The 25,191-nt window shown below is 41.5% G+C and overlaps 4 protein-coding genes across 4 annotated transcripts; 2 read left to right on the top strand and 2 right to left on the bottom strand.

Annotated features, from left to right (window-relative positions):
* Positions 1–4: 4 nt before the first annotated feature.
* On the bottom strand, positions 5–1,446 carry LOC134185198 (uncharacterized). Its single transcript, XM_062652980.1, has 2 exons — positions 1,341–1,446; positions 5–1,281 (listed from the first exon to the last, which is right to left on the bottom strand). The coding sequence occupies exon 2, from the start codon at positions 1,094–1,096 to the stop codon at positions 5–7; it is 1,092 nt and encodes a 363-aa protein (XP_062508964.1). The 5' UTR covers positions 1,097–1,281; positions 1,341–1,446.
* A 9,599-nt stretch (positions 1,447–11,045) lies between these two features.
* On the top strand, positions 11,046–11,942 carry LOC134185197 (calcium-dependent protein kinase 1-like). The gene is made up of 3 exons (XM_062652979.1): positions 11,046–11,105; positions 11,376–11,498; positions 11,559–11,942. Exons 1-3 carry the CDS (start codon positions 11,046–11,048, stop codon positions 11,940–11,942), a joined length of 567 nt encoding a protein of 188 aa, XP_062508963.1.
* Positions 11,943–16,768: 4,826 nt separating this feature from the next.
* On the bottom strand, positions 16,769–18,542 carry LOC134185196 (uncharacterized). The gene has a single exon (XM_062652977.1). The coding sequence runs from the start codon at positions 18,485–18,487 to the stop codon at positions 16,769–16,771; it is 1,719 nt and encodes a 572-aa protein (XP_062508961.1). The 5' UTR covers positions 18,488–18,542.
* A 4,220-nt stretch (positions 18,543–22,762) lies between these two features.
* Positions 22,763–23,521, top strand: LOC134186103 (uncharacterized). The gene is made up of 2 exons (XM_062654023.1): positions 22,763–23,017; positions 23,078–23,521. The coding sequence occupies exons 1-2, from the start codon at positions 22,991–22,993 to the stop codon at positions 23,465–23,467; spliced, it is 417 nt and encodes a 138-aa protein (XP_062510007.1). The 5' UTR covers positions 22,763–22,990; the 3' UTR covers positions 23,468–23,521.
* The last annotated feature ends 1,670 nt before the right edge of the window (positions 23,522–25,191 follow it).

Below are 25,191 nucleotides of genomic sequence, written 5' to 3'. Positions count from 1 at the left end.
GTTACTAGTGATTTGTAATCTCTCCTAAAACATGTCTACAAGCTGAAGTGCTCCTTGTACCATCACTACTAATATTGGCTATAGTGCAAGGAATGTGAAACTCAATTAACTTAAAAACTGCTAAACTGAAGTCCCTTACAACTCCTAGTGACCTAACATCATTTTCTGATCGAATCTTATTACATTGTTTTACTAGTTTATCAATCACTAACATGGATAAGACCCCATCTAGTCCTCTCATTCTGTATCTTGTGCCACCTGCCGTCCTTCTAAGTTCAAGTAGTGCTTTCCTCAAAGCACCTCTCTGACCAGCAACAACACGACGTGATCTCAACGGTGCAGATCTGCATGGAATAGGAGGAAGTGGTAAGGTGCAATCCACCTCTGGCTGAAAAATATGAGGTCGCTCATCAGATGCATTGCAGAAGGAACAGCACAAATCACTATCAGGTAATGGCTCATCTGACTGCAAAATCTTGTAAACAAGAACTCTTCTCAAACAGACCTTATTTGAGGCAAGAGTCACAATTTCGTTGTTGCACACTAACAGCCTACGGTCCTGAGAGTGTGCCACAAACCGAACAAGGCACAACCTTAGTGGATCTCTCCCTCCACGTCCAGCAAGCTGCACAAGCTCAGATCCACTGTCTGGCAAACCGAATAGAATAACTTCACTGATGTCATCAATGTCCACGCCAAGGCCAAACGCACTAGTAGCTACCATGACTCGCTGCTTGCCACACTTGAATTCTCCATAGTGTTGAGATCGCCCCTCAAGTGTCATTGTGGCATGGTATTGTCCTACTGTACCCCTGGTTATACTACTGCAGCTGTACACAAGATGAATATACACTTTATACAAAACATCCTTTGATCTGCAAAATATAAGAGTTTTTGGAATATCTTTAGAATACTTTACAGAGGACAACATAGAAGCTAACAAGTGGAAGACTGACGAAATAGAGGTGGATGAATCCAAAGAAAAATATAAGTTTGGACGATTTAGAGATCCAGATACTAGAACATAGTCAGGCATATTCAGATGTTGGGTTACAGAAGTAATAAGGAAAAGTGGAGCTGTTGCTGAGAGAGCCATAATAGGGACAGTAGGCAGGCAAGAACGAATAAAACTTAGTTCCTTGTAAGAAGGTCTAAATGTAGACCCCCACTCTTCGATCAGATGTACTTCATCAATAGCAATGAAGGAGATTGCTGTCTTCAATTGCCTAGACAATGCGTTTCGCCAAAAACTTGATGTGATCGCTTCTGGAGACGTATAAACTAGACAAACCACTGTTACCCACCATTGCCTGACCAAAAGATTGTCCAATACTACTCACTTAGTTTGTACTTGCTGGAAGAAATGTCTTTCAACAGTTTCTCGTCTGACAAGGACTCAATTCGTGTGACAGACACTCCCTTTCTTACCAGTTTGGCGACCTTGAATCATCAGGAGGCTAATAACTAAAGCAAACTGGCTGCTTCAAGCAACTACACCTACCTGATCATGCATCAATGATATCAGCGGGCTAATGATCACACACACTCCGTTCAAGAGAAGGGCAGGCAGTAGGTAGCACAAAGATTTGCCGCCCGAAGTCTTCAGTCGAACAAACACATCCTTGTTCGAAAGAATCGCCTTGGAGGCCTCAAGCTGACCTTCACGAAAACTATGGTGTCCAAATACGTCGGAAAGAACAGATTTCAGACCGAGTTCAAAATTCGCGCTTTCAGAAGCCATTCCGCGCTTTGTGAAGAGTCTGCGCACAGCTGTGCGGATCAAGTACCCTATGCTATGTCTGAGACCTACCACTCTGGTACTAATAAAAAGATTCTACCATTACGAAACAGCCTACCCAAAGGGTTCCCACCTCCCAGCTTACCGTGTCTTGTACGTCTTCTGAAAACATCCTGCAGGTTGTTCAACGTAAGAGATATATTGGCGATCGCAGGAGAAACGCGTCCACGTCCAAGAGACTTTCTGTGTGACACATGAGAATAGCACTTACACTAATCGTGTTAGTAGCCCGAGGCTTTGTGACATACGAGCTAAGATGATCATCTAACAGCATAAACGGTAGGCGGTATGAACCCAGACCCTCTCCAGCGTTTTCGTGTTATACGGGAACCGGGCACGACGCGCGAGAGGGTCTGGTACGAGGCTACTGTAACACAACTGAACAAGACTACGCGCCAACAACTGTGTCCGGCTTACGAACTGGTAGAATACAACTACTAGTATGACGTCACTCTAGTGATGTCAAGATATCTTGTTACAGTGCGCATGTGTGTAGATTTTGTCTCTAGAGTAACACGTGGACCTGCCCTACAGTGAGATTGTGAGATGGGGGCTGCTGTACTTGCTAAATATTGGACGACTGGCGAAAGTAAATTATTAGGTTTTCTTCGATTGCTTATAGGTAGCTGCTATCTTTGGTGTTAGCGCAATTCCTAACGCCTTAGGGCGGGTGAGGGCTAGTCAGTATTATATTTCTACATTGATTGCAATGAGATTGCCATTCATTCAGGTAGTAATGGTTTGTCATTTGTATAAATTATAGGAGAACTCTCACCAAATACTAAAACTTGCTGAAAGAAAGATACAAGGCCCAATATCTTTCTGCATAAAGCTTACGGTCCAGCCATCTACAGAAGCAGAGAATGGGCCACAAGTTGTTCAGATGATTCCCCGTATTACGCGTATTCGGTCTCTGTGTCCTCGTTTGGAAGTAAATACTTTAGGTTTAACTGTGCCAAGTGTTCCTAATGCACCCAAAATGCAGCGAGACATGATCTATGAACTAACTTTAAAAGAGGCTCCTTTTGAGGCTCCGTGTTGTACCAACACAGTCGCCACTTGCGTGGTACTCTAGGTACGCTAATTTACTAACCTAACAACGATGCTTTATCTAGATCATAGATAGATCTCCTCTATTCAACGATGTACAGCAATCATACTCACTCCCACTGTACATGTACTGACAATTTTACTAGCGGGCATGTGTGGGCGTATACAGCATGTGTGGGCGTATACAACATAAACAAAGAGCTGCTAGTAGTTGAGGTGTAGTTGTTATGGTATTGAAGTGCATAGTTTACGAAAAACCAAGCGGGAGGTTCCCTCTCTTTACAGATTTCCTGTTGGAAACAGGAATCTTTCAAGGAAATGGCAAAGTAGACTTGGCCTAGGTGAGACTGATATCAAGAAGACTTCTCGCGTATGTTCAGACCATTTCCCACGTGATTCTTGGTCTTCACACTTGAAAGGCACTTATAGAAAGCTAGGCGATATGCTCTGCCTCTGAATCTAAGCAAGAGACACTCAACAAAATGCTACCGGAGAGCTGGGACACAATTAGAGATAAACAACTCTTATTGCTACAAGTACCACCTTTCCTATTAACAACATTCCTGATCTGTCAGACATCTAAACAGACAATGACAGATCAACAACAAACCAAACCAACTGATTCTATTGGGAATTGTAGTACAAACACCAGCTTAATTGAACATGACAACCATCATTCCCACATAGAAGTTCCATCAGAGGCCAGTTATACATCTACATGCTGATCACTTTCTACCACATTCCACATTGCCATCCAAGCTGTCCCTCAAACTGCAGATGCTTGGACACAATATGACTATGATGACATCTGCGAGTCAGTAGGTGAACTCAATTATTCCATAAGAGAGTCCAATCCCATTGGTGCTGCTGGTGCTGCTGCTGCTACCATGTCTTCATTTGAAGACATCTCTGTAATCCAAGTCATCTTTCTTATGTCTGAATATCATCCATCACTTGAGGAAGAGGAAGTAACAAATGATGAATCAACTGCTGCCTCACTGGACACATCAAGTAGCAACCACTCAACCACCCATGAAAAAAAGATTTTTGTTTTTGAAAGCTGCCTTGATCAGGTAATTCGACGTTGTCCTACATGTTGCAAGGCAATTTTGAACACACGCAAGTTTGTTGTTGGCAGCTGCCTTTCCGTCATTACTGAGTGTTGCGCAGCTAGACCACACCTTCAAATGGGTTTCACAAACAGGTATAAGAGGCATGGCTTCTGGCAATCTTCTTATGTCAGCGTCAATATTATTTTCTGGCAGTTTTATGAAAAAATTTGTTATCTTTCTGAACTCCTCAACTTGCAAATTTTATCACGTTCTGAGTTTTATCGAATTCAAGATGCCTTTTTATTCTCCGTTGTTGCCGAGGCTTTGGAGAATTCATCAAGAAACAGTATTTGCAGTGATGGAAGGAAATTCTCTGAGAGTGTCTGGAGACGGACGTTGTGATAACCCCGGCTTTTCTGCCAAGTATGGTTCATACACAGTCATGGAAGAGAAATCAGGAGTTGTTATTAATTTCCAACTTGTTCAATGCTCTGAAGTTCCAAGTTCACATGCAATAGAAAAGGCTGGTCTCCAAAGATGCTTGCAAAAATTAGTGACAATGGACTCCACATCAACATCTTGGCTACCGACAGACATCCACAAATAAAAAAAACTTTATGAAAACAAAGCATCCCAACATCCAACATCAGTATGATGTATGGCACATGGCAAAAAAACATTGCAAAAAAGTTGGCAAAAAGGCTGCAAAGAAATCATGTAGTTCTCTATTTAAGTGAATTCACTCAGTGACAAACCATCTATGGTGGAGTGCAGCCACATGCAACCAAGATGTAAGCTTGTTGCGTGAGAAGTGGACCCCCATCATACATCACACTGCAAATATCCATGCTGGACAGGAAACTACAAATTCCATCAATGTGCACATCCTGTTCTCAGTGCTACAGAAAGACGAAGGAAACAATGGTTAAAGGAGGGTCACAAGCACATCAGGCATTGAAGGAAGCTGTGCTAGATAAGAAACTGCTGAATGACATTGGCCACCTAACCCTGTTTTGCCATACAGGGAACCTAGAAGCATATCATGTTATGCTGACAAAATATTGCTAAAAACGAGAACATTTCAGTTACAAGGGCATGGCAGCAAGACTGCAGCTGGCAGCACTGGACCAAAACATGAACCTCCAAAGAATGCTGGCTACTAATAAGAAAGGAGAGCAACGATTCAAACTGGTGCATCCCAAATCTAAGAAAGAATGGGTTGTTAAACCAATATATGAGAAAAAACAATATAGTTTATATCCATGATTTGATGTAAGATGCAGTAAGCCTTAGACGATCAGAAAACGAACCACTCAAAGTAAGAAAGTCAAGCAAAGCAGATGTGGAACTTCCTGATAATATTGCAAGAGTAGAAAAACCAGATAAAAGTCAAGTATTCAAGCAGCATAAGACAAGCATGACACGTCAAACTTAGTTGACTAGTATACTACAAGTCATTTACCTAATGATACCAATCTCTACATTGTCAAAGCATCCTCTAAAGGGGCACGTGCAATCACCTATAGGCAGGCAGTAAATAAAATTTACAGAAGAAACGTACAACCATCATTGCAATCTCTAGGTAAACACACATTGCATGCAAAACTCAAAATGGCAATGCACCATCAGCTTCCTCATAGCCAGTGCATGTACACGCCTGAGGGCTCTGGAAATGTCTGGAAATGTTCTTGGAATCAAGGAAACCACACAAGCTGATATAACCTTCCTCACAGCTCGACTTAAATGGTCATGCACCCAGCATGTAAAATGGCCCAGCATGTAACTGCCGGTAAGCAGCCAAGCGCAGTACCCTGCAAAAACCCAAATGCAGTCAGTAAATGTGCAGCCTTGTTCATAAAATTAATCATACGAAGTAGGCAAAGGTTCCTCCAAGGGTTCTCTCAACCTATCTATGTTTGCCACTAAGGCTGCACTAAGAACTTCATGCTCCAAGACAACCCTGTAGAAGGCTGAATTCTCAGTGATACAATCCAGTGTCTGTTGCTCCTGCTCTAGTTTATGTCTCAAATCAATCATCTCTTGACAACAAAGGCCCTCCTTGACGGCACTCATTCCATTGCAATGTCCACATGAACACCAGTCGGTGTTGCCAAGACGGCCCTGATTCGGTTCCTCTAGATGTTCGGCCTCTAATGCACTATCATCTTCTCCACTCAGAGTTTCAAGCTCGTCTGAGTCTACCTCAGGTTGGTATAAGTATGACAATATCTGCTCAAATGAAGAACCTGCACTCTTTGCCATGACCACAACTATGAAAACAGTGCTGAGTGGGGTGCCGACTAATTGGAAGAGTGCCAGTGCCCCAGGCATACCGCATGTGTAGCGTCTCATCCACATGACAAACTTCCAAAGCAGAGACTAAGCGACTGAGAAATCGCAGTCATTTTCAGTTCAAAACAGGCGTACCGCCAAGCAAAGGAACCAGAACTACCCTAACTAAGTTTCACAAGTGTACTAGACAAACAATAGAAAAGAAACACATCACGTTAAGTTTGGGTTCCCAGTTTGCTTTAGTCAATAAATCACAGTTTGCTACGATATGTCTCACAATCCTTACCTTGAAAAGTGCACAGGTATCGGTCTTCCTGGCTAACCAGCAATGATTTCGCTGGAAGAAACATACGGGTACCAACCACGCCCACACATGACATTTTAATGCTTTATTTCTCTGTTATGGTAGAAGTCTGCAGTAAACGGTTGCTAGGGGTTGTGTTATGAAGTGATAGCTATCATCTGAGAGATTTTTGATTTTGGTGATAGCTCTCCTTTAAAATTTTTAGAGTACTGCTTTCTAATTAATTTAAACAAAACGTAACACTAGTACTTGGGCAAATTAACAACAATCACATTCACACAAGTAAAAAGACGTTAGTCTACATCTACTACATAGAGTTTATTAGTGGTAAATATCACTAGATATCTGTTCACATCCACAACCGTCCGAATAGTGTGCCAGCGTCTATAGACCGTCGAATATTTCCCAGAAAACGGATCGACTCGGAAAAGACCGTCTGCGTTTCCTGGTAAATAATCCTTGCCAGTCGCAACATAAAGCATATTTTTGTGAACAGCTGCTGATCGTGTACCTTGCCATGCAAGACCAGGAAAAACGTTAAACAGATTGACGCCAGCTTCAACCACAGATAGAAAAGAATCTACAAGTGATGAGTTTAATACCGGTCGTGGCATAGCTGATGCAATGCGAACTGTGGGTTTCGTACTAGAGATGTCCGTGACGACCCCGCTTTGCACCTTGATGTCCATCTTCCACAAGGAACCACATATAGCAATTATGTGTTCTTTACCTCTGTTGTCTACTATATTGACAAGAGCTCTGGCTCGACGCCAAGGTTGTTTGAGTGCTGGTAAAACCTGGGATGCTCTCGTATTGACATCAACGTAATAAAAATCATTGCGGGGTAGTAAACCAAATATCAGTTTTCTTGTCCGAACAGCAAGAATAGCGTTTTCATATCGACAAGCGGCGCGTGTCCCACTCCAATCTTCGTCTCCTAGTTGTATGCATTGAAATGAGGAATAGAGAGGTTTGTACGTCACTTCGTATAATCTACTTGCAAATGCGTACATCTTGTCTCCAACACTGACCAGAGCCGTACAATCCCTTAGAACATCCAAATTGTCTCCCACCGCTTCCTCCACTTCATTAGATTCAATATTGACGAGACATGCACCTGATGATCTGCACACAAGCATGTGCCTCACACATCCGGGTATGGCGATGGCTGCCCCGGTATTAGACCAGTCACCACCTAGATGACGGATAGGACGCAGTGACAAGGATGGCAGCCCTCCAACGTGCATGCGGGCAGATGTTGATTTTGGAAGAAAGAGCGACAGGTTTCTGTCTAATGCCTTTGACTGAAAGACATCAAGGACACTGGTCATCAACTTAAAAACAAATTCAAGAGGTAATGAAATAGATATCCACGTTGTGGACCCCTCGAAAGCATCGCATATCTTCACAGAGTCAGAAGACGTATCTAGCGTTGTACTCAACACCATTTTTAAAGCTTTTGCTTTGACTTGCGCAGACGTGTTGTCATAGGAAGAGTGTTCCATTTCAATTGCGATTCTTTTGTAACTCTGACAAACCAAAACTATTGTAGTTTCGCTTCCGTGCACGCCTTGACCGCTCTGTATTAAAGAGCTCATATTTCTATCCACTTTCCACTGCTCTTTTTGAATACCAAACTTTACTTCAAACAAATCCAACAAGTTTTTACGGTACACTCTAACAACACTTTGACACTGTTCATCAATGTAAATTTGAACAGAGTGTTGGTAGAAACCAGAGAAAGGTAAACTGAACTCTCGTGGACTGCTAAGTGATTCCTGAAAAGACGACACCGATGCTTCCTCGCTCGTAGAGGACAAGCTTAATATCTCATCTGCAAGGCGGTGACTCTCACTTGTTCGAATGATCTTACAAAGAGATTCAAGACACCGTTTGTCACATCTATGTATAAAATCAATTGCTTTTTTTGATTCACTTCTGCTCTCTTCACAACTGTTGTATTCAAGATACTGACTGACTGTAATGACCCCACTGTGGTACATCTGATCCATCAGCAGACTGGGTAACACACAATTAAACCTGACCAGCTTTGCCAACTGTCCCTACGTAAAACCAAAACAAGCTCATTAACACACACACACACACACACACACACACACACACACACACACACACACACACACACACACACACACACACACACACACACCGCCATGTGAAACTGAGTCTCACCCGCAAGTCTAGATCACCATCAAGTGACGAAGACAAAGGTAAAGACCAGACTGGAAGTCCTCCAATATAAATATCAACTTGAGTCAATTGTGGTAGTTTCTTCTCAAATTCCCAAATAAGTTTGATTTGCTCACAGCGATCACAGTACATCCCTAACAACTGTAACCCAGCATTCTGCAGTGGAAGGCAAAGGCTGATACACACACTCTCTATGTAAGAAACGTCTAGCTTCACAGTAGAGCGCGGTATTTGAAACTTTCTAGCGATTATATCAATAAAGAGTTCCCTCACTATTGAATGTTCCCTGAACTCCCATTCTTGGACACCTTTCAACCATACTTCTACAGTCAAACTCTTTGTAAGTACGAGAGATAAGCTGGTATTGCTTGTTACAGCTGGTTGCCTAGGTGCTTGATCAAATGGAAAGACATTTACGTTTTTCTTCAAAATTCCAAGCATTCGGCCAAACACCGGGACAACATGATTTTGTACTTGACGTGCAAGATTCTCGTCTGTACGATGAATATATACTTTCACTGACTTAATCTGTCGGGGTGATGGACAGGGACAGGACATGTTGGCGTATCCAAGCAGTATGTTGGCCACCTCTTCCTGACCAGCCGTGCCCTCCAGTATGGTACACAGCCTGCAAAATACGTCTCGTGGTAGCGTTTTTCTTGGTAGTATGGCACCAAGAAGTTTTTCAATCTTCTCTCTATCAGTGTGGAGAGCTTTCAATTCTATCCACTCGTCTCTCGTGATCAATCCCTCGTTGTACAGCTTGTCTAGTATGCGCAGGGGTCTCATCTTTTCTAGTAGTATTGCAAACACTTCGTGGTCTCTAGGAGGCCACGGACTGGCGTCATTATTGACGTCGTTTTCTTGTTCCTCTGCTAATGCCGCTATACTCCTGGCCATGATAAGGTACTGAGCAAACAGAAAAATTGACTCGATGGTAAACAGCGAAATAAAATAGAACTCACGTAATTCGTAAAACTAGCTGGTAAACAAATGTACTCAACTTACAAAACGGCGTCTACTGGCCTCGCGTTTTCTAACGCAGCCCCTCCCCTTTTCGCTACGCGATACCGATAATAATTACGTAGGCGAGCATGCATTTTGTCGTCATATTAATTAATAGGGCTATTTATATGTGTGCTGCGAATCAACTCTTGCTGCTATCTTACACAATTACACATTAATAACAATAATATATTACAATTTTAAAAATATTAACAAAACACAGATTTGCTAGGCAACTACAGTAGATATAAATGTGTAGTCACATCAAAATGGTTGACATCTCCAAACTAAAGGACTGGTCCATACTTACTATCTTAGATAACCAAAATCAGCAGCGAACAAACTCAAACTATAGCAAAAAACATCTACATGAAGAGCAATACAATAGTTAGACTACCATTAACTGAATTAACTAGATATTATTTTATCACAATCACAACAGTCTAAATGCTTATTTAATTTAATTGTGTAATTTAATTAAACCATTGCAATTATCACATTGCAGTAACACATTTTCTTTTTTAGCAAATATGAACTCACAAATAGATAATTAGAAATTTGCTACTTTCAATAATTACCTAACCAACAACCGGGCAATCACACATACCGCGCACCTTCAAACGGTCTGGCTAAGCAAGGCAATTAATCATGAGCTCAATCGTACGTGACGACCTACAGAGCTTTCAGTGCCAATGACTCTCAGTGACATCAAGAGAGCAGTTGAAAATGCGTCACAAATCAAAGAGCAACTAGGCAAGCTAAAAACAAGCGACAACTCACCACCGGACCACGTCCCAATGATTTCCTCGTTGGAGGCGAAAGCAGAGCAGCTGGTAGACATACTAAACGTTTGGAAAATCGCGCAGGTACAAAAATTCAGTCTTCGTACAAAACATTAAATAACTAAAATTTTTTTATTGATATCAACTGTCTTTTATAGTTTCTCAGTCGGAGGTTATTGAGCTCGATGGATAAAGTTGAAGACAAGTGGCATTTCTCAAAAATGTATCAAGGGTCTTACACAGGGAGCAAGGTTGCCATCAAACTTCTGAATGATGACGTCAAATTAGAGGAGTCAATCGCTGAGGGTCGACTACTGAAGTAATACAATATCATTTAACTGTGGCACAATACATTAATTTAAATATATCAGTATTAAAAAGTTATTTGAAGTTGATATTAATAAATTTATATATATATTGTTTTTTTGCATGATCATGTTGATTATTATTGTTTTATGTATATTGTATGTGTCATATATATGAGGCATGTTTGGACACTGCGATTGTATACACAAAGTCAATTAGATTAAAGTATTATGATTTGGGCAGCAATGGGTTGGATGGTCAAAGAACTGAAGTACGTAGCAAATACTTACTATGATATTTACAGAGTAAGATGTTGGTGAAAGCTTCCAAAAGGGTTACTGTTCGAATAGTTGAATGGCTATTGTTGCAAACACATTGGAAATCAAAGGGAAACATCTAATTTGAGTAACTACTTAACTTGTTATAATTAATTAAGCAATCAGAGTTCAGAGGATTTGGTCAAACTAATGAATTCTAGACTGATTCCAATGGTGAGGTAATCCCCATAGGTTGTCATTACCTCTTATCTCAAGCAAACTACAACGATATGTTACCAATTCCATCAATCGTGAAAGGGAAAGTCTTCTAATTTTGAAGTGTGGGACTTTGGAAAGCAGATCTTGAGTGGCCTCTTATACCTGCACAAACACAAGCCATTTCCAATAGCTCATATGGATTTAAAACCGGACAACATACTGGTTAATTAAACTTGGTCTTTTAATTTGAGTTTATATTGTGAAAGTGTTGTGGTTGTTTAGCTGGATGAAGGTCAGATTCATCATCGAGTGAAACTTGCTGATTTTGGTCTATCCCTGCCTCTGAGTCAGGATAACATAAAGACTTACGGCGGACATGCTCGTTGGATGGCACCAGAATTGTGGCTCAGCCAAACCTCATTGCATCCACAGTCGAAAGAATTATGTCTCAAGAGTGATGTGTTTAGTTATGGTCTTATCTTGCTGTTTCTAATTACTGGAAAGACACCTTGGCATTCTATTACTGACCTTGATTATCCAACTGCCTCAAGCAGCAGCAACAGCGGCAGATTGAATTCAGCATCATCAGCAGAAGCAGCAGTTCGAGTGAACCTCCAGACGAAAAAAGACTTGAGATTCCAGGAAATCTTGCACCCGAACTATTAGCAATAATACAACATTGCTATGTGGAGAAACCTGCGGATAGAGCAGACTGTAGTCAAGTTAATGATCTTCATTATTACAAAGGTTAGTCTACAGTAGTTATCTTTCTTCCTTACAAGCAATCAAGACTAATCAAGACTAAAGATTCACTGCTGTGTTTCTCTGATTGTGTTGGACTAGTGTGTGTGTGTGTGTGTGTGTGTGTGTGTGTGTGTGTGTGTGTGCACCGTTTTAGTTATCTAGCGATAACTGCAGATCGACGCTCAAGATTGACATTATTTTTGTTATCTCGTAATGTTCTTACATTCCATGTTGCAATGGTCAACTTCAATCTTTCATTTTTTCTTTTCTTTCGACCCCAAAATTGAATGCCCGCTGACCGCGGTAAGCCAGCAAGGTTTGTTCGGAGTAAGCTTTCTTTAGGGATCCTTTTCTCTCCCCTTCTCCTACTGGAGAGAGCAGTGCTATCTCTGAATAGGGCTGCTCTGGCGCTCAGGTAGGACACGAACTGTGCTGTTACTCCAATTCAACAGCAGAGCGGCCATCACACCTGAGCCGCCAACGTGCAGGGTCGTAGCCCATCGCCGTTGAACTTGAAGAAAAGAATAGATAAAGACACAGACAAAACAAGTCACCATAAAAGAACCTGCACGATAGAATGGATTATAGTGAAATGAGCGTATGCAGAACTGATTCCACTCTCTCCTCCAGTACGTGCTATATGTTGACAGGTGTAAGACTACAGCATGCCAAACAACATGTATGGACGCAGTAAGATGACCAGAAAACTAAAACCCCAAATTTGTAAATTGCTGTTTAGAGCCAAAGTGACCACAGCTGCTTACAGATACTGTACTGAATTGCTTTGAATCAAATCAGACTTTGTAGCAACAGGGTCAGTGGGCCTTTCGGGCATTTCAAATTTCAAATTTCAATTTTTAAATCTTGAATTTTTGAAATTCAATTTCTCAATTTTTTTGTATTAAAATTTAAAATTTTTAATTTAACGTTACAATTTTTAAAATTTTATTATTTCAAATTTGTTAAGTTTTAGGTGCAGTATATTAGAAATTGCTTTGTCGACGAGAAAGCGGACGTAGGTGTATATATGAACTGATGGCCGGATTTGAACTAACAGAAATTGAACGCTCATCCGTTCTCTCAAATAATTTGAGTACATCAGAAAATGAAAATTGAAAGAACGAGTAGCAGTGTACGCGGTAGGGAGTCCATTGGACGGCGTAGCGGTGCATTCCAACGCGTACTGATACGCTGATTCAATTATACTAGGCGCGGTTTCTGCTAATCACATCAGCACGTTTCCTGTACCGTGTTTCTGCACCTGTACGTACTCCGCTTCAGACAGTTACTAATGTTTAATAACTCGAAGTGTACGGTCGCGTCGTTACTGTAGATGTAGGAGTACGATTGGCCCAACTGCAAGTTGCACTTCATGTCTAGATTTTGTACATCACATAGAACACTACCCGATAGCGCAGATAGAACCTCTACAGCCTCATGCTGTGTCTCTCCTGTGCCGTGGGAACAGAACCCACACTGACTACAAGTGAATTACGAGACCAAATAGTAAAGGTGGACACGCACGCAGTGCTCATGGCAGGAGGGGAGGGCCTAGGGAACGTACGTGTACCGTACTGCTGACACGCCCCTCCCCTCGACGGTACCGCGTCCAACTACTAAAACTACATTTACGTATGTCGTACTGTACCGACAGACTAGTCGCCAATTCAATACCAACTAACTTTACACAAGCAACGTACTGCATGATCGCGTGAATTACTCTTGTACTGTATCGTAACCTTTCTACAGAGTCTCTACTTAGCTAAGAATGCAACAACACGCAGCTAGAGATCCTCTAGTATCAGTATCGACATCAATTAGGGGTTTCCTCCTGTATCGTTGAAGGACGCCCCCACACTACATATAGAACAGACGCACACACGTACACACACTAAACCGAGTTTTGTGTCCAGGATATTGAGCGTAGTAAGGCACAGGATTTATTTGCCGATGAGCTAGTTGCTGCCTCCTTCCATGATATCCAGGAGCAACTTGTCTTAGAATGCGTCCAATGCGTTTGTCACTAACTCTAAGTCCTCCTGCTTGAAGATACCCTTTCATCATCTTTCTTCCGTACGCTGGACCAACCTACGTAGAGACGTGTACTAACGGCATTAGTAACTGTATATTAGTAACTGTCTGAAGCGGAGTACGTACAGGTGCAGAAACACGGTACAGGAAACGTGCTGATGTGATTAGCAGAAACCGCGCCTAGTATAATTGAATCAGCGTATCAGTACGCGTTGGAATGCACCGCTACGCCGTCCAATGGACTCCCTACCACGTACACTGCTACTCGTTCTTTCAATTTTCATTTTCTGATGTACTCAAATTATTTGAGAGAACGGATGAGCGTTCAATTTCTGTTAGTTCAAATCCGGCCATCAGTTCATATATACACCTACGTCCGCTTTCTCGTCGACAAAGCAATTCTAATATACTGCACCTAAAAATTTACAAATTTGAAATAATAAAATTTTAAATTTTGATTTTTTAAAAAATTCAATGTAAATTTTTAAAAATTGTAACGTTAAATTAAAAATTGAAAATTTGAAATTTGAAATGCCCGAAAGACCCACTGACCCAACAGCCTATTTATGGCGGCTGCATTCGCCATGCCCAGTGTAGTCATAGAGAATCTGACATTTTATAGAGCTAACACTGCCGCCTGTTATCCCATCACTCTCTGATAACACTGCCACCAGATTGTCCGCGACTGCTTATTCGTCAGGCAAGGCCTGCTTATTTCACAGCTAACCCTTATATCTAAGGGTTAGTCCACAATCCGCAACCTGTGGACGCGCTCGTAGCAGATGGTGCTGCTCCTGGGAATAAACCCAATACTTCTCTACATAGTTTTTGTAGATCTGACAAAAGCATTTGATTCTGTCAACAGAAATCTCTTATGGAGACTACTCGGTAAACTAGGCTGTCCGTGCAATCTAGTCAATGTCATAAGATCATTTCACGACGATATGTCAGCTAGCGTCATTGACAGTGGAGCTTCTTCCAAGTCCTTTATAGTCACTGATGGCGTTAACTTAAACAAGGATGCGTTCTTGCAACCTTTGTTATTTAACATCTTTTTCTCTGTCATGTTACACGTTGCCTTCAGGAATTGCGATAAAGGTACCTTCAAACGCGCTCTGATGGGAACATTTTAAATCTTCGTCGCTTCAATGCAAAACTAAAGTCAGTGACGTTCTCATACGTGACCTGCTCTTTGCAGATGATTGTGCCCTTGTCGCGCAAACCATAGAGGATATTCAATTCATCATGGATTGCTTTTCAACCATTCCACGACGTTTTGGGCTCACTGTAAGTCTCAAGAAGTCCGAAGTCTTGTACCAACCAAAACCTGGGTCTTCTTACACACCTCCTGTTGTAAAAGTGTATGGCACTCGTTTGACGGCGGTTGACAAGTTTTCTTATTTAGGAAGTACTCTGTCTCAAAACATTGTTGTCGATGATGATATTTCAATGCGTCTGACTAGAGCTGCAAGGTGCTGCCTTTGGCAACCTGACTAGACGTCTTTGGAATGAACATGGCATAACCACAGCCACTAAGGTCAAAGTTTACGAAGGTGTTGTGATCATCACTTTACTTTATGGTTGTGAAACTTGGACATTATATAGAAGACACCTTAAACAGCTTGATCAATTTCACAGGCGATGTCTTCGCAAAATTGGAAACATAAAATGGCAAGACATGATACCCAATACAGAGGTTCTGAAGAAATGCAACATGCCTGGAATTGAGGCTCTACTACTACAAGCTCAACTTCGATGGTGTGGCCATCTTGTTCGAATTAAGGATGATAGAATCCCAAGGGCAGTGTTTTATGGTCAGCTGAAGGAAGGTTCTAGAACAGCAGGTGATCAGAAATTGCGTTTTAAAGACAAATTGGGAAATCCAATTTGAAATCTTGTAATATCGATATATCCAACTGGGAAAGCTATGCGTCAGACATCCCTGTGGAGATATTATTGCAAAAATCTCTCGATCATTTTGAAGACCAACGTTTGAAAACACTCCAACAAAAAAGGCAGGAACCAAAGACGATCTCTAAGAGTGGGAACTTTACATGCGATGTTTGAGGACGCTCCTGCACGGCACGCATTCGTCTTTGGAGATACAAGCAAAGCCATAAATGAGTTTGGTCGAGTCGACCACTCACTCCACCGTGTTTGTGTGTGTGTGTGTGTGTGTGTGTGTGTGTGTGTGTGTGTGTGTGTGTGTGTGTGTGTGTGTGTCGTGTGCATGCGTGCATGTGTGTGTCGTGTGTGTGTGTGTGTGTGTGTGTGCGTGCGTGTGTGTGTGTGTGTGTGTGTGTGTGTGTGTGTGTGTATGCGTTTGCGTGTGCGTGCGTGCGTGGGTGTGGGTGTGTGCGTTCGTGCGCGCGTGCGTAGATTTTGTCTCTAGAGTAATACGTGGACCCGCCCTACAGTGAGATTGTGAGATGGAGGCTACTGTACTCGCCAAATATTGGCGAAAGTAAATTCTTACGTTTTCTTTGCTTATAGGTAGCTGCTATCTAGGTGTTAGCGCAATTCCTACCGCCAAAAGGGCGGGTGAGGGCTAGTCAGTACTATATTTCTACATTGATTGCAATGAAATTGCCATTCATGCAGGTAGTAATGGTTTGTCATCTGTATAAAGTAAAATTTTTTACAGTGCTGCTTAATTCATACAACACGTAACACTTGGGCAAATCAGCAAGAATCATATTCACACAAGTAAAAAGACGTTAGTCTACATCTACTACATAGAGTTTATTAGTGGTAAATACCACTAGATATCTGTTCACATCCACAACCGTCCGAATAGTGTGCCAGCGTCTATAGACCGTCGAATATTTCCCAGAAAACGGATCGACTCGGAAAAGACCGACTGCGTTTCCTGGTAAATGATCCTTGCCAGTCGCAACATAAAGCATATTTTTGTGAACAGCTGCTGATCGTGTACATTGCCATGCAGGACCAGGAAAAGAGTTAAACAGGTTGATGCCAGCTTCAACCACAGATAGAAAAGAATCCACAAGTGATGGGTTTAATACCGTTTGTTGCATAGCTGATGCAATGGGAAATCTGGTTTCCGTACTAGAGATGTCCGTGACGACCCCGCTTTGCACCTTGATGTCTATCTTCCACAAGGAACCACATATAGCAATTATGTGTTCTTTACCTCTGTTGTCTACTATATTGACAAGAGCTCTGGCTCGACGCCAAGGTTGGTTGAATGCTGATAGAACCTGGGCTGCTCTCGTATTGACATCAACGTAATAAAAATTTTTGCGGGGTAGTAAACCAAATATCAGTTTTCTTGTCCGAACAGCAAGAATAGCGTTTTCATATCGACAAGCGGCGATTGTCCCACTCCAATCTTCGTCTCCTAGTTGTATGCATTGAAATGAGGAATAGAGAGGTTTGTACGTCACTTCGTATAATCTACTTGCAAATGCGTACATCTTGTCTCCAACACTGACCAGAGCCGTACAATCCCTTAGAACATCCAAATTGTCTCCCACCGCTTCCTCCACTTCATTAGATTCAATATTGACGAGACATGCACCTGATGATCTGCACACAAGCATGTGCCTCACACATCCGGGTATGGCGATGGCTGCCCCGGTATTAGACCAGTCACCACCTAGATGACGGATAGGACGCAGTGACAAGGATGGCAGCCCTCCAACGTGCATGCGGGCAGATGTTGATTTTGGAAGAAAGAGCGACAGGTTTCTGTCTAATGCCTTTGACTGAAAGACATCAAGGACACTGGTCATCAACTTAAAAACAAATTCAAGAGGTAATGAAATAGATATCCACGTTGTGGACCCCTCGAAAGCATCGCATATCTTCACAGAGTCAGAAGACGTATCTAGCGTTGTACTCAACACCATTTTTAAAGCTTTTGCTTTGACTTGCGCAGACGTGTTGTCATAGGAAGAGTGTTCCATTTCAATTGCGATTCTTTTGTAACTCTGACAAACCAAAACTATTGTAGTTTCGCTTCCGTGCACGCCTTGACCGCTCTGTATTAAAGAGCTCATATTTCTATCCACTTTCCACTGCTCTTTTTGAATACCAAACTTTACTTCAAACAAATCCAACAAGTTTTTACGGTACACTCTAACAACACTTTGACACTGTTCATCAATGTAAATTTGAACAGAGTGTTGGTAGAAACCAGAGAAAGGTAAACTGAACTCTCGTGGACTGCTAAGTGATTCCTGAAAAGACGACACCGATGCTTCCTCGCTCGTAGAGGACAAGCTTAATATCTCATCTGCAAGGCGGTGACTCTCACTTGTTCGAATGATCTTACAAAGAGATTCAAGACACCGTTTGTCACATCTATGTATAAAATCAATTGCTTTTTTTGATTCACTTCTGCTCTCTTCACAACTGTTGTATTCAAGATACTGACTGACTGTAATGACCCCACTGTGGTACATCTGATCCATCAGCAGACTGGGTAACACACAATTAAACCTGACCAGCTTTGCCAACTGTCCCTACGTAAAACCAAGACAAGCTCATTAACACACACACACACACACACACACACACACACACACACACACACACACACACACACACACACACACACACACACACACACACATACACACACCACCACCACCACCACCACCACCACCACCACCACCACCACCACCACCACCACCACCACCACCACCACCACCACGTGAAACTGAGTCTCACCCGCAAGTCTAGATCACCATCAAGTGACGAAGACAAAGGTAAAGACCAGACTGGAAGTCCTCCAATATAAATATCAACTTGAGTCAATTGTGGTAGTTTCTTCTCAAATTCCCAAATAAGTTTGATTTCCTCACAGCGATCACAGTACATCCCTATCAACTGTAACCCAGCATTCTGCAGTGGAAGACAAAGACTGACACCCACACTCTCTATGTAAGAAACGTCTAGCTTCACAGTAGAGCGCGGTATTCCAAACTTCTTAGCGATTATATCAATAAAGAGTTCCCTCACTATTGAATGTTCCCTGAACTCCCATTCTTGAACACCTTTCAACCATACCTCTACAGTCAAACTCTTTGTAAGTACGAGAGGTAAGCTGGTATTGCTTGTTACAGCTGGTTGCCGAGGTTCTTGATCAAATGGAAAGACATTTACGTTTTCCTTCAAAATTCCAAGCTTTCGGCGAAACATCGGGACTACATAATCTTCTACTTGACGTGCAAGATCCTCGTCTGTACGATGAATATATACTATCACTGACTTAATCTGTTTGGGTGATGGACAGGGACAGGACACGTTGGCGTATCCAAGCAGTATGTCTGCCACCTCTTCCTCACCAGCCGTGCCCTTCATTAGGGTACATAGCCTGCAAAATACGTCTCGTGGTGGCGTTTTTCTTGGCAGTATGACACCAAGAAGTTTTTCAATCTTCTCTCTATCAGTGTGGAGAGCTTTCAATTCTATCCACTCGTCTCTCGTGATCAATCCCTCGTTGTACAGCTTGTCTAGTATGCGCAGGTTTCTCATCTTTTCTAGTAGTATTGTAAACACCTCGTGATCACTAGGAGGCCACGGACTGGCATCATCCTCGACGTCGTTTTCTTTTTCTTCTGCTAGTGCCGCCATACTCTTGGCCATGGTAAGGTACTAGGGCAAACAGAAAATTGACTCGATGGTAAACAGCGAAATAAAATAGAACTCATGTAATTCGTAAAACTAGCTGGTAAACAAATGAACTCAACTCACAAAACGGCTATCCTCACTCCAGTGTGAATTGCAGCCCCGGATGCGCTGTAATCACCCCTACGCCTTTTCGGTACCGCCCCTTACGGTCAGCACTAAAAATCATGACATGATTGGTGTCAGTTACAAGTGTACTTCATCGGTGTAGTAGATTACGAGAAACGACTGTAGCGTGGGATCTTCGCTAACTAGCGTGCAGTACTACGTCCGCAGCAATCCAATGCATTGCAGTAGAAGCCTATGACGCATTGCAGCTTCAACTGAGAACCTGTGTACGCGTTCAAAGGAGTATGATGCACTGCAAGTGCCATTTCTGATCAGCCATGTCACCGCTACGCTCCCTGGCTATAGCGTAGCTGCAATCTATTACTAACGCTTGACAGCGGCCTAAAATTGCAATATCGACTAGAACAACGTCAAAGTCCAGTCGAAACCTCAGTTCACCATTAGTATGACACGTGCTGAAGAATTTGATTACACGCTTACTCCCGCCTAAAAAGGCGGTACCGAACCAGACGTGTTTTATTGGTGATATCGGCGCATCTGGGGCTGCCATACAACATCTGGCTTCGCGTTTCCGAACGCAGCCCTTCCCCTTTTCGCTACGCGAGACTGCATTTATTAGACGAGCATGCATTTTGTCGTCATATTTATATATTTGTGCTGCGAATCAATACTTGCTGCTATCTAACACAGTTACACATTGATAACAATAAATATATTACAATTTTTAAAATATTAACAAAACACAAATTTGCTAGGCAACTAGATATAAATATGTAGTCACATCCAAATGATTGACATCTCCAAACTAAAGGACTGGTCCATACTTACTATCTTAGATAACCAAAATCAGCAGCAAACAAACTCAAACTATAGCAAAAACATCTACATGAAGAATAATACAATAGTTAGACTACCATTACCTGAATTAACTAGATATTATTTTATCTCAATCACAACAGTCTAAATGCTTATTTAATTTAATTGTGTAATTTAAACCATTGCAATCATCACATTGCAGTAACACATTTTCTTTTTTTTAGCAAATATGAACTCACAAAGATATAATTAGAAATTTGCTACTTTCAATAATTACCTAACCAGCAACCGGGCAATCAGCAAATTGTGACCAATCACACAGCCCGAGCTCCCACAAACGGTCTGGCTAAGCAAGGCAATTAATCATGAGCTCAAACGTACGTGACGACCTACAAGAGCTTTCAGTGTCAATGACTCTCAGTGACATCAAGAGAGCAGTTGAAAATGCGTCAGAAATCAAAGAGCAACTAGGCAAGCTAAAAACAAGCGACAACTCACCACCCGACCACGTCCGAATGATTTCCTCGTTGGAGGCGAAAGCAGAGCAGCTGGTAGACACACTAAACGTCTGGAAAAATCGCGCAGGTACAAAAACCCAGCCTTTGTACAAAACATTTAAATATCTTAAAATATTTAATTGATATCAATTGTCTTTTATAGTTTCTCAGTCGGGAGTTATTAAGCAAAGTGATTTTGATTCACCTCGATGGATAAAGTTGAAGACAAGTGGGCATTTCTCAAAAATGTATCAAGGGCCTTACACAGGGAGCAAGGTTGCCATCAAACTTCTGAATGATGACGTCAAATTAGAGGAGTCAATTGCTGAGAGTCGACTACTGAAGTAATACAATATCATTTAACTGTGGCACAATACATTTAGATATATCTGCATTAAATAATTTATATGTAGTTAATATAAATATATATTAGACATGTTTGGACACTGCGATTGTTATACACTAAAGTCAATTAAATTAAAGTCTTATGATTTGGGCAGCAATGGGTTGGATGGTCAAAGAACTGAGGTACATAGCAATGCTTACTATGATATTTACAGAGTAAGATGTTGGTGAAAGCTTCCAAAAGCGTTGCTGTTCAAAGAGTTGAATGGCTATTGTTGCAAACACACTGGAAATCAAGGGGAAACGTCTAATTTGAGTAACTACTTAACTTATCATAATTAATTAAGCAATCAGTTTAGTATGTATCATAATTAATTAAGCAATCAGTTTAGTATGTTGTGTGTGTGTTGCAAATCTGGGGTAGTACTGTATGGGAGAGAGAAATGATAGATAAAATTTGTTTGGAAATGTAAGAAGAGTATTAGGCCTTGCCCAATAGTGCCAGAAAATTCACCTAAAATTTCATTCTCAAATTCTCCAGAATTTACCTAAAATGCTAGTGAAAATTCTCATGAATATTAAACGTATACATAGAAAGAAGTGAATGAAATAATTCAAATTACCACTAATTTACCAGTAGTGTAGGGCCAGTAGTACCCATATCAGCAAAAGTTATTAAACATCATTCAACAGACAACATGACCGGTGTCATTGACCACGAGTCTACGACCATTGTACTGAAGCATTATGGAACACTCTATGTAGTCTTGCAAGGAAGATTCTTGCCGCTCACCAAAAGAGTTGCTTAGAATGGAAAAGACCCTCTCTGCAGCAGCAGATGATGGTTGAATAAGCAAAACATTCTTGCAAGCTTCTGCCCATGCTGGAAGATCCCTCTGGTGTGTATGCCACCAATCCAGTACATCAACTATCTTCACACCTTCAGAAAAGCCAAGTTTTGCGCATGCGTATATGCAATTGTAGACCCGCCCATAAAAAGTTACATAAAATTCTCAGAATTCTTTCGCTTCCTAAAATTGACGTTTTAATGCTGGTATTATTGGGCAAGGCCTATAGACTATCACACAAGACATGGCAGTATTAGAGGTTTGGTATGGGTAAACCTCATTTGCGATGTGTGTTGGTACATGTGTGTGTGTGTGTGTGTGTGTGTGTGTGTGTGTGTGTGTGTGTGTGTGTGTGTGTGTGTGTGTGTGTGTGTGTGTGTGTGTGTGTGTGTGTGTGTGTGTGTATGCATGTGGCATGCATCATGAATTTTGCGTATTCTGTAGGTCTCTGACTCATGACCACGTGGTTGACTTCAGCGGTTTCGGTCAAACTAATGAACACCAGACTGATTCCAATGGTGAGGTAATCCCCATAGGTCGTCATTACCTCATCATGCACTTTATCTCAAGCAAACTACAATGATATGTTACCAATTCCATCAACCGTGAAAGGGAAGGTCTTTCTAATTTTGAAGTGTGGGACTTTGGAAAGCAGATCTTGAGTGGCCTCTTATACCTGCACAAACACAAGCCATTTCCAATAGCTCATATGGATTTAAAACCGGACAACATACTGGTTAATTAAACTTGGTCTTTTAATTTGAGTTTATATTTTGAAAGTGTTGTGGTTGTTTAGCTGGATGAAGGTCAGATTCATCCTCGAGTGAAACTTGCTGATTTTGGTCTATCCCTGCCTCTGAGTCAGGATAACATAAAGACTTACGGCGGACATGCTCGTTGGATGGCACCAGAATTGTGGCTTAGCCAAACCTCATTGCATCAGCAGTCGAAAGAATTATGTCTTAAGAGTGATGTGTTTAGTTATGGTCTTATCTTGCTGTTTCTAATTACTGGAAAGACACCTTGGCATTCTATTACTGACCTTGATTATCCAACTGCTTCAAGCAGCAGCAACAGCGGCAGCTTCAGCAGAGGCATCAGTTTGAGTGAACTTCCAGACGAAGGAAGATTTGAGATTCCAGGAAATCTTGCACCCGAACTATTGGCAATAATACAACACTGCTAAGTGGAGAAACCTATGGATAGAGCAAACTGTAGTCAAGTTAATGATCTTTATTACAAAGGTTAGTTCTACAGTAGTTATCTTTCTGTCTTACAAGCAATCAAGGCTAATGATTGACTGCTGTGTTTCTCTGATTGTGTTGGTTGTGTGTGTGTGTGTGTGTGTGTGTGTGTGTGTGTGTGTGTGTGTGTGTGTGTGTGTGTGTGTGTGTGTGTGTGTGTGTGTGTGTGTGTGTGTGTGTGTGTGTAGCTCAGTTGGTTAGAGTCTTAAAGAGGGTTTACATCCGGGAACTTGCAGGGTTGCAGGTTCAAGTCACAGTCATGGCGAGCTATGTCATAATTTTCTTGAGCAAGAAACTCACACAAAGTTGCCTCTCTCGACTCAGGAGTAAAAATGAGTATGTTTGCATATTGATGATGATGATGATGATGATGATGATGATGATGATGACAACGATGGTTTTGTCCACTGAGCTCAGTGATGACTTACATGTATATCTAATTCAATTGTTACTGTACAGTGTATACGTGACATGCTAAATCCAGTTAGTCATGTCAACACCACCAGTTATCTAGCTAGACGACAATTAACTTCAGAAAGTCTTATAGCACGACTTCTACTAGACTCAGCTGGTCTCTCTCACCGCCTTCGTCATTTCCCGGATTGACAATCCTAGAGTGACAATCCGGGAAACAGCAGGGCGGGGAGAGACTGGCTGGAGTCAAGGCTTCTACTGCTTGCCACAATTCCTCTCTCAAACTGCCTGCACCCTCTAGGGGTCAGTCATTATAAGGTGTCCAGGGGCTGGCAAATTTGCTGTGGGGGCCTTCAGTTTGAAATTCAGTGATTTGCAGGGGTCACTAAGCATTTGGGTCATAAGTTTTCTGGTTTTTTATCTGTATACTATAGAATTGTATGCAAGAACAGAATATCTATTTCAAAGACCTTTGCACACTTGCATTGCTGAAAACGACATTTCTTGCTCTTCTTGTTTTGCCACTATTTGTTTTGCCACTGGGTTGAATGGAAATGACTAACTTAGAAATCATACCTACTAGTAGGACGCACTTGAACCCTAAAGCAGACTACTTCTTATTGTATATACCTGCATGTATATATATATATATATATATATATATATATATATATATATATATATATGTACGTACATGGGGTTATCTAAAGTTAACTGACAGACAGTGGGGTCCAGAAGTTTTTAGCAGGCATATCTTGCAGGGGTCGCATATCAAACTGTGCGGACATCATCAAATCCCCCCTGACACTTACTAATGACCGGCCCCTTATAGTGATCATTAGAGCTAGAAAATTATGTTATCTCTATCTATTCTATCCTGACCTGAGAGAGCAAAATCGCTACAAAAATTGTATTAAAATCAATGCTCTAACAACCATGATTGTTGTAGAGCCTTACCATGATAGTGCAGCTGAAGGTCGTTCATATAAAACAATAAGTATATCCATTCTTCTACAAATAAACCGTACAGTAACAAATTTGACGGTGATATTGTTTGTAAAGTAATATTTAGTAATGTTTGTATTTTTGATTAATTAAATTTTAATTTTCTAACACGTTTATAAGTGAAATTCTTTGCCGGGATATCAACATGGCAGCAAACGCAAGTAAAATGTCAGACAGGAAATATACGACTCCAAAAACCAGAACTGCGGCCAAAGATTTATTTATGCAGCAGGTCCAAGGCGTAGGA

This window comes from Corticium candelabrum, chromosome 10 (assembly GCF_963422355.1).
Source record: "Corticium candelabrum chromosome 10, ooCorCand1.1, whole genome shotgun sequence".
Taxonomy (NCBI): Eukaryota; Metazoa; Porifera; class Homoscleromorpha; order Homosclerophorida; family Plakinidae; genus Corticium; species Corticium candelabrum.
The sequence above is the reverse complement of the archived record's forward strand: the minus strand, read 5'-3'. Positions and strand labels throughout refer to the sequence as shown.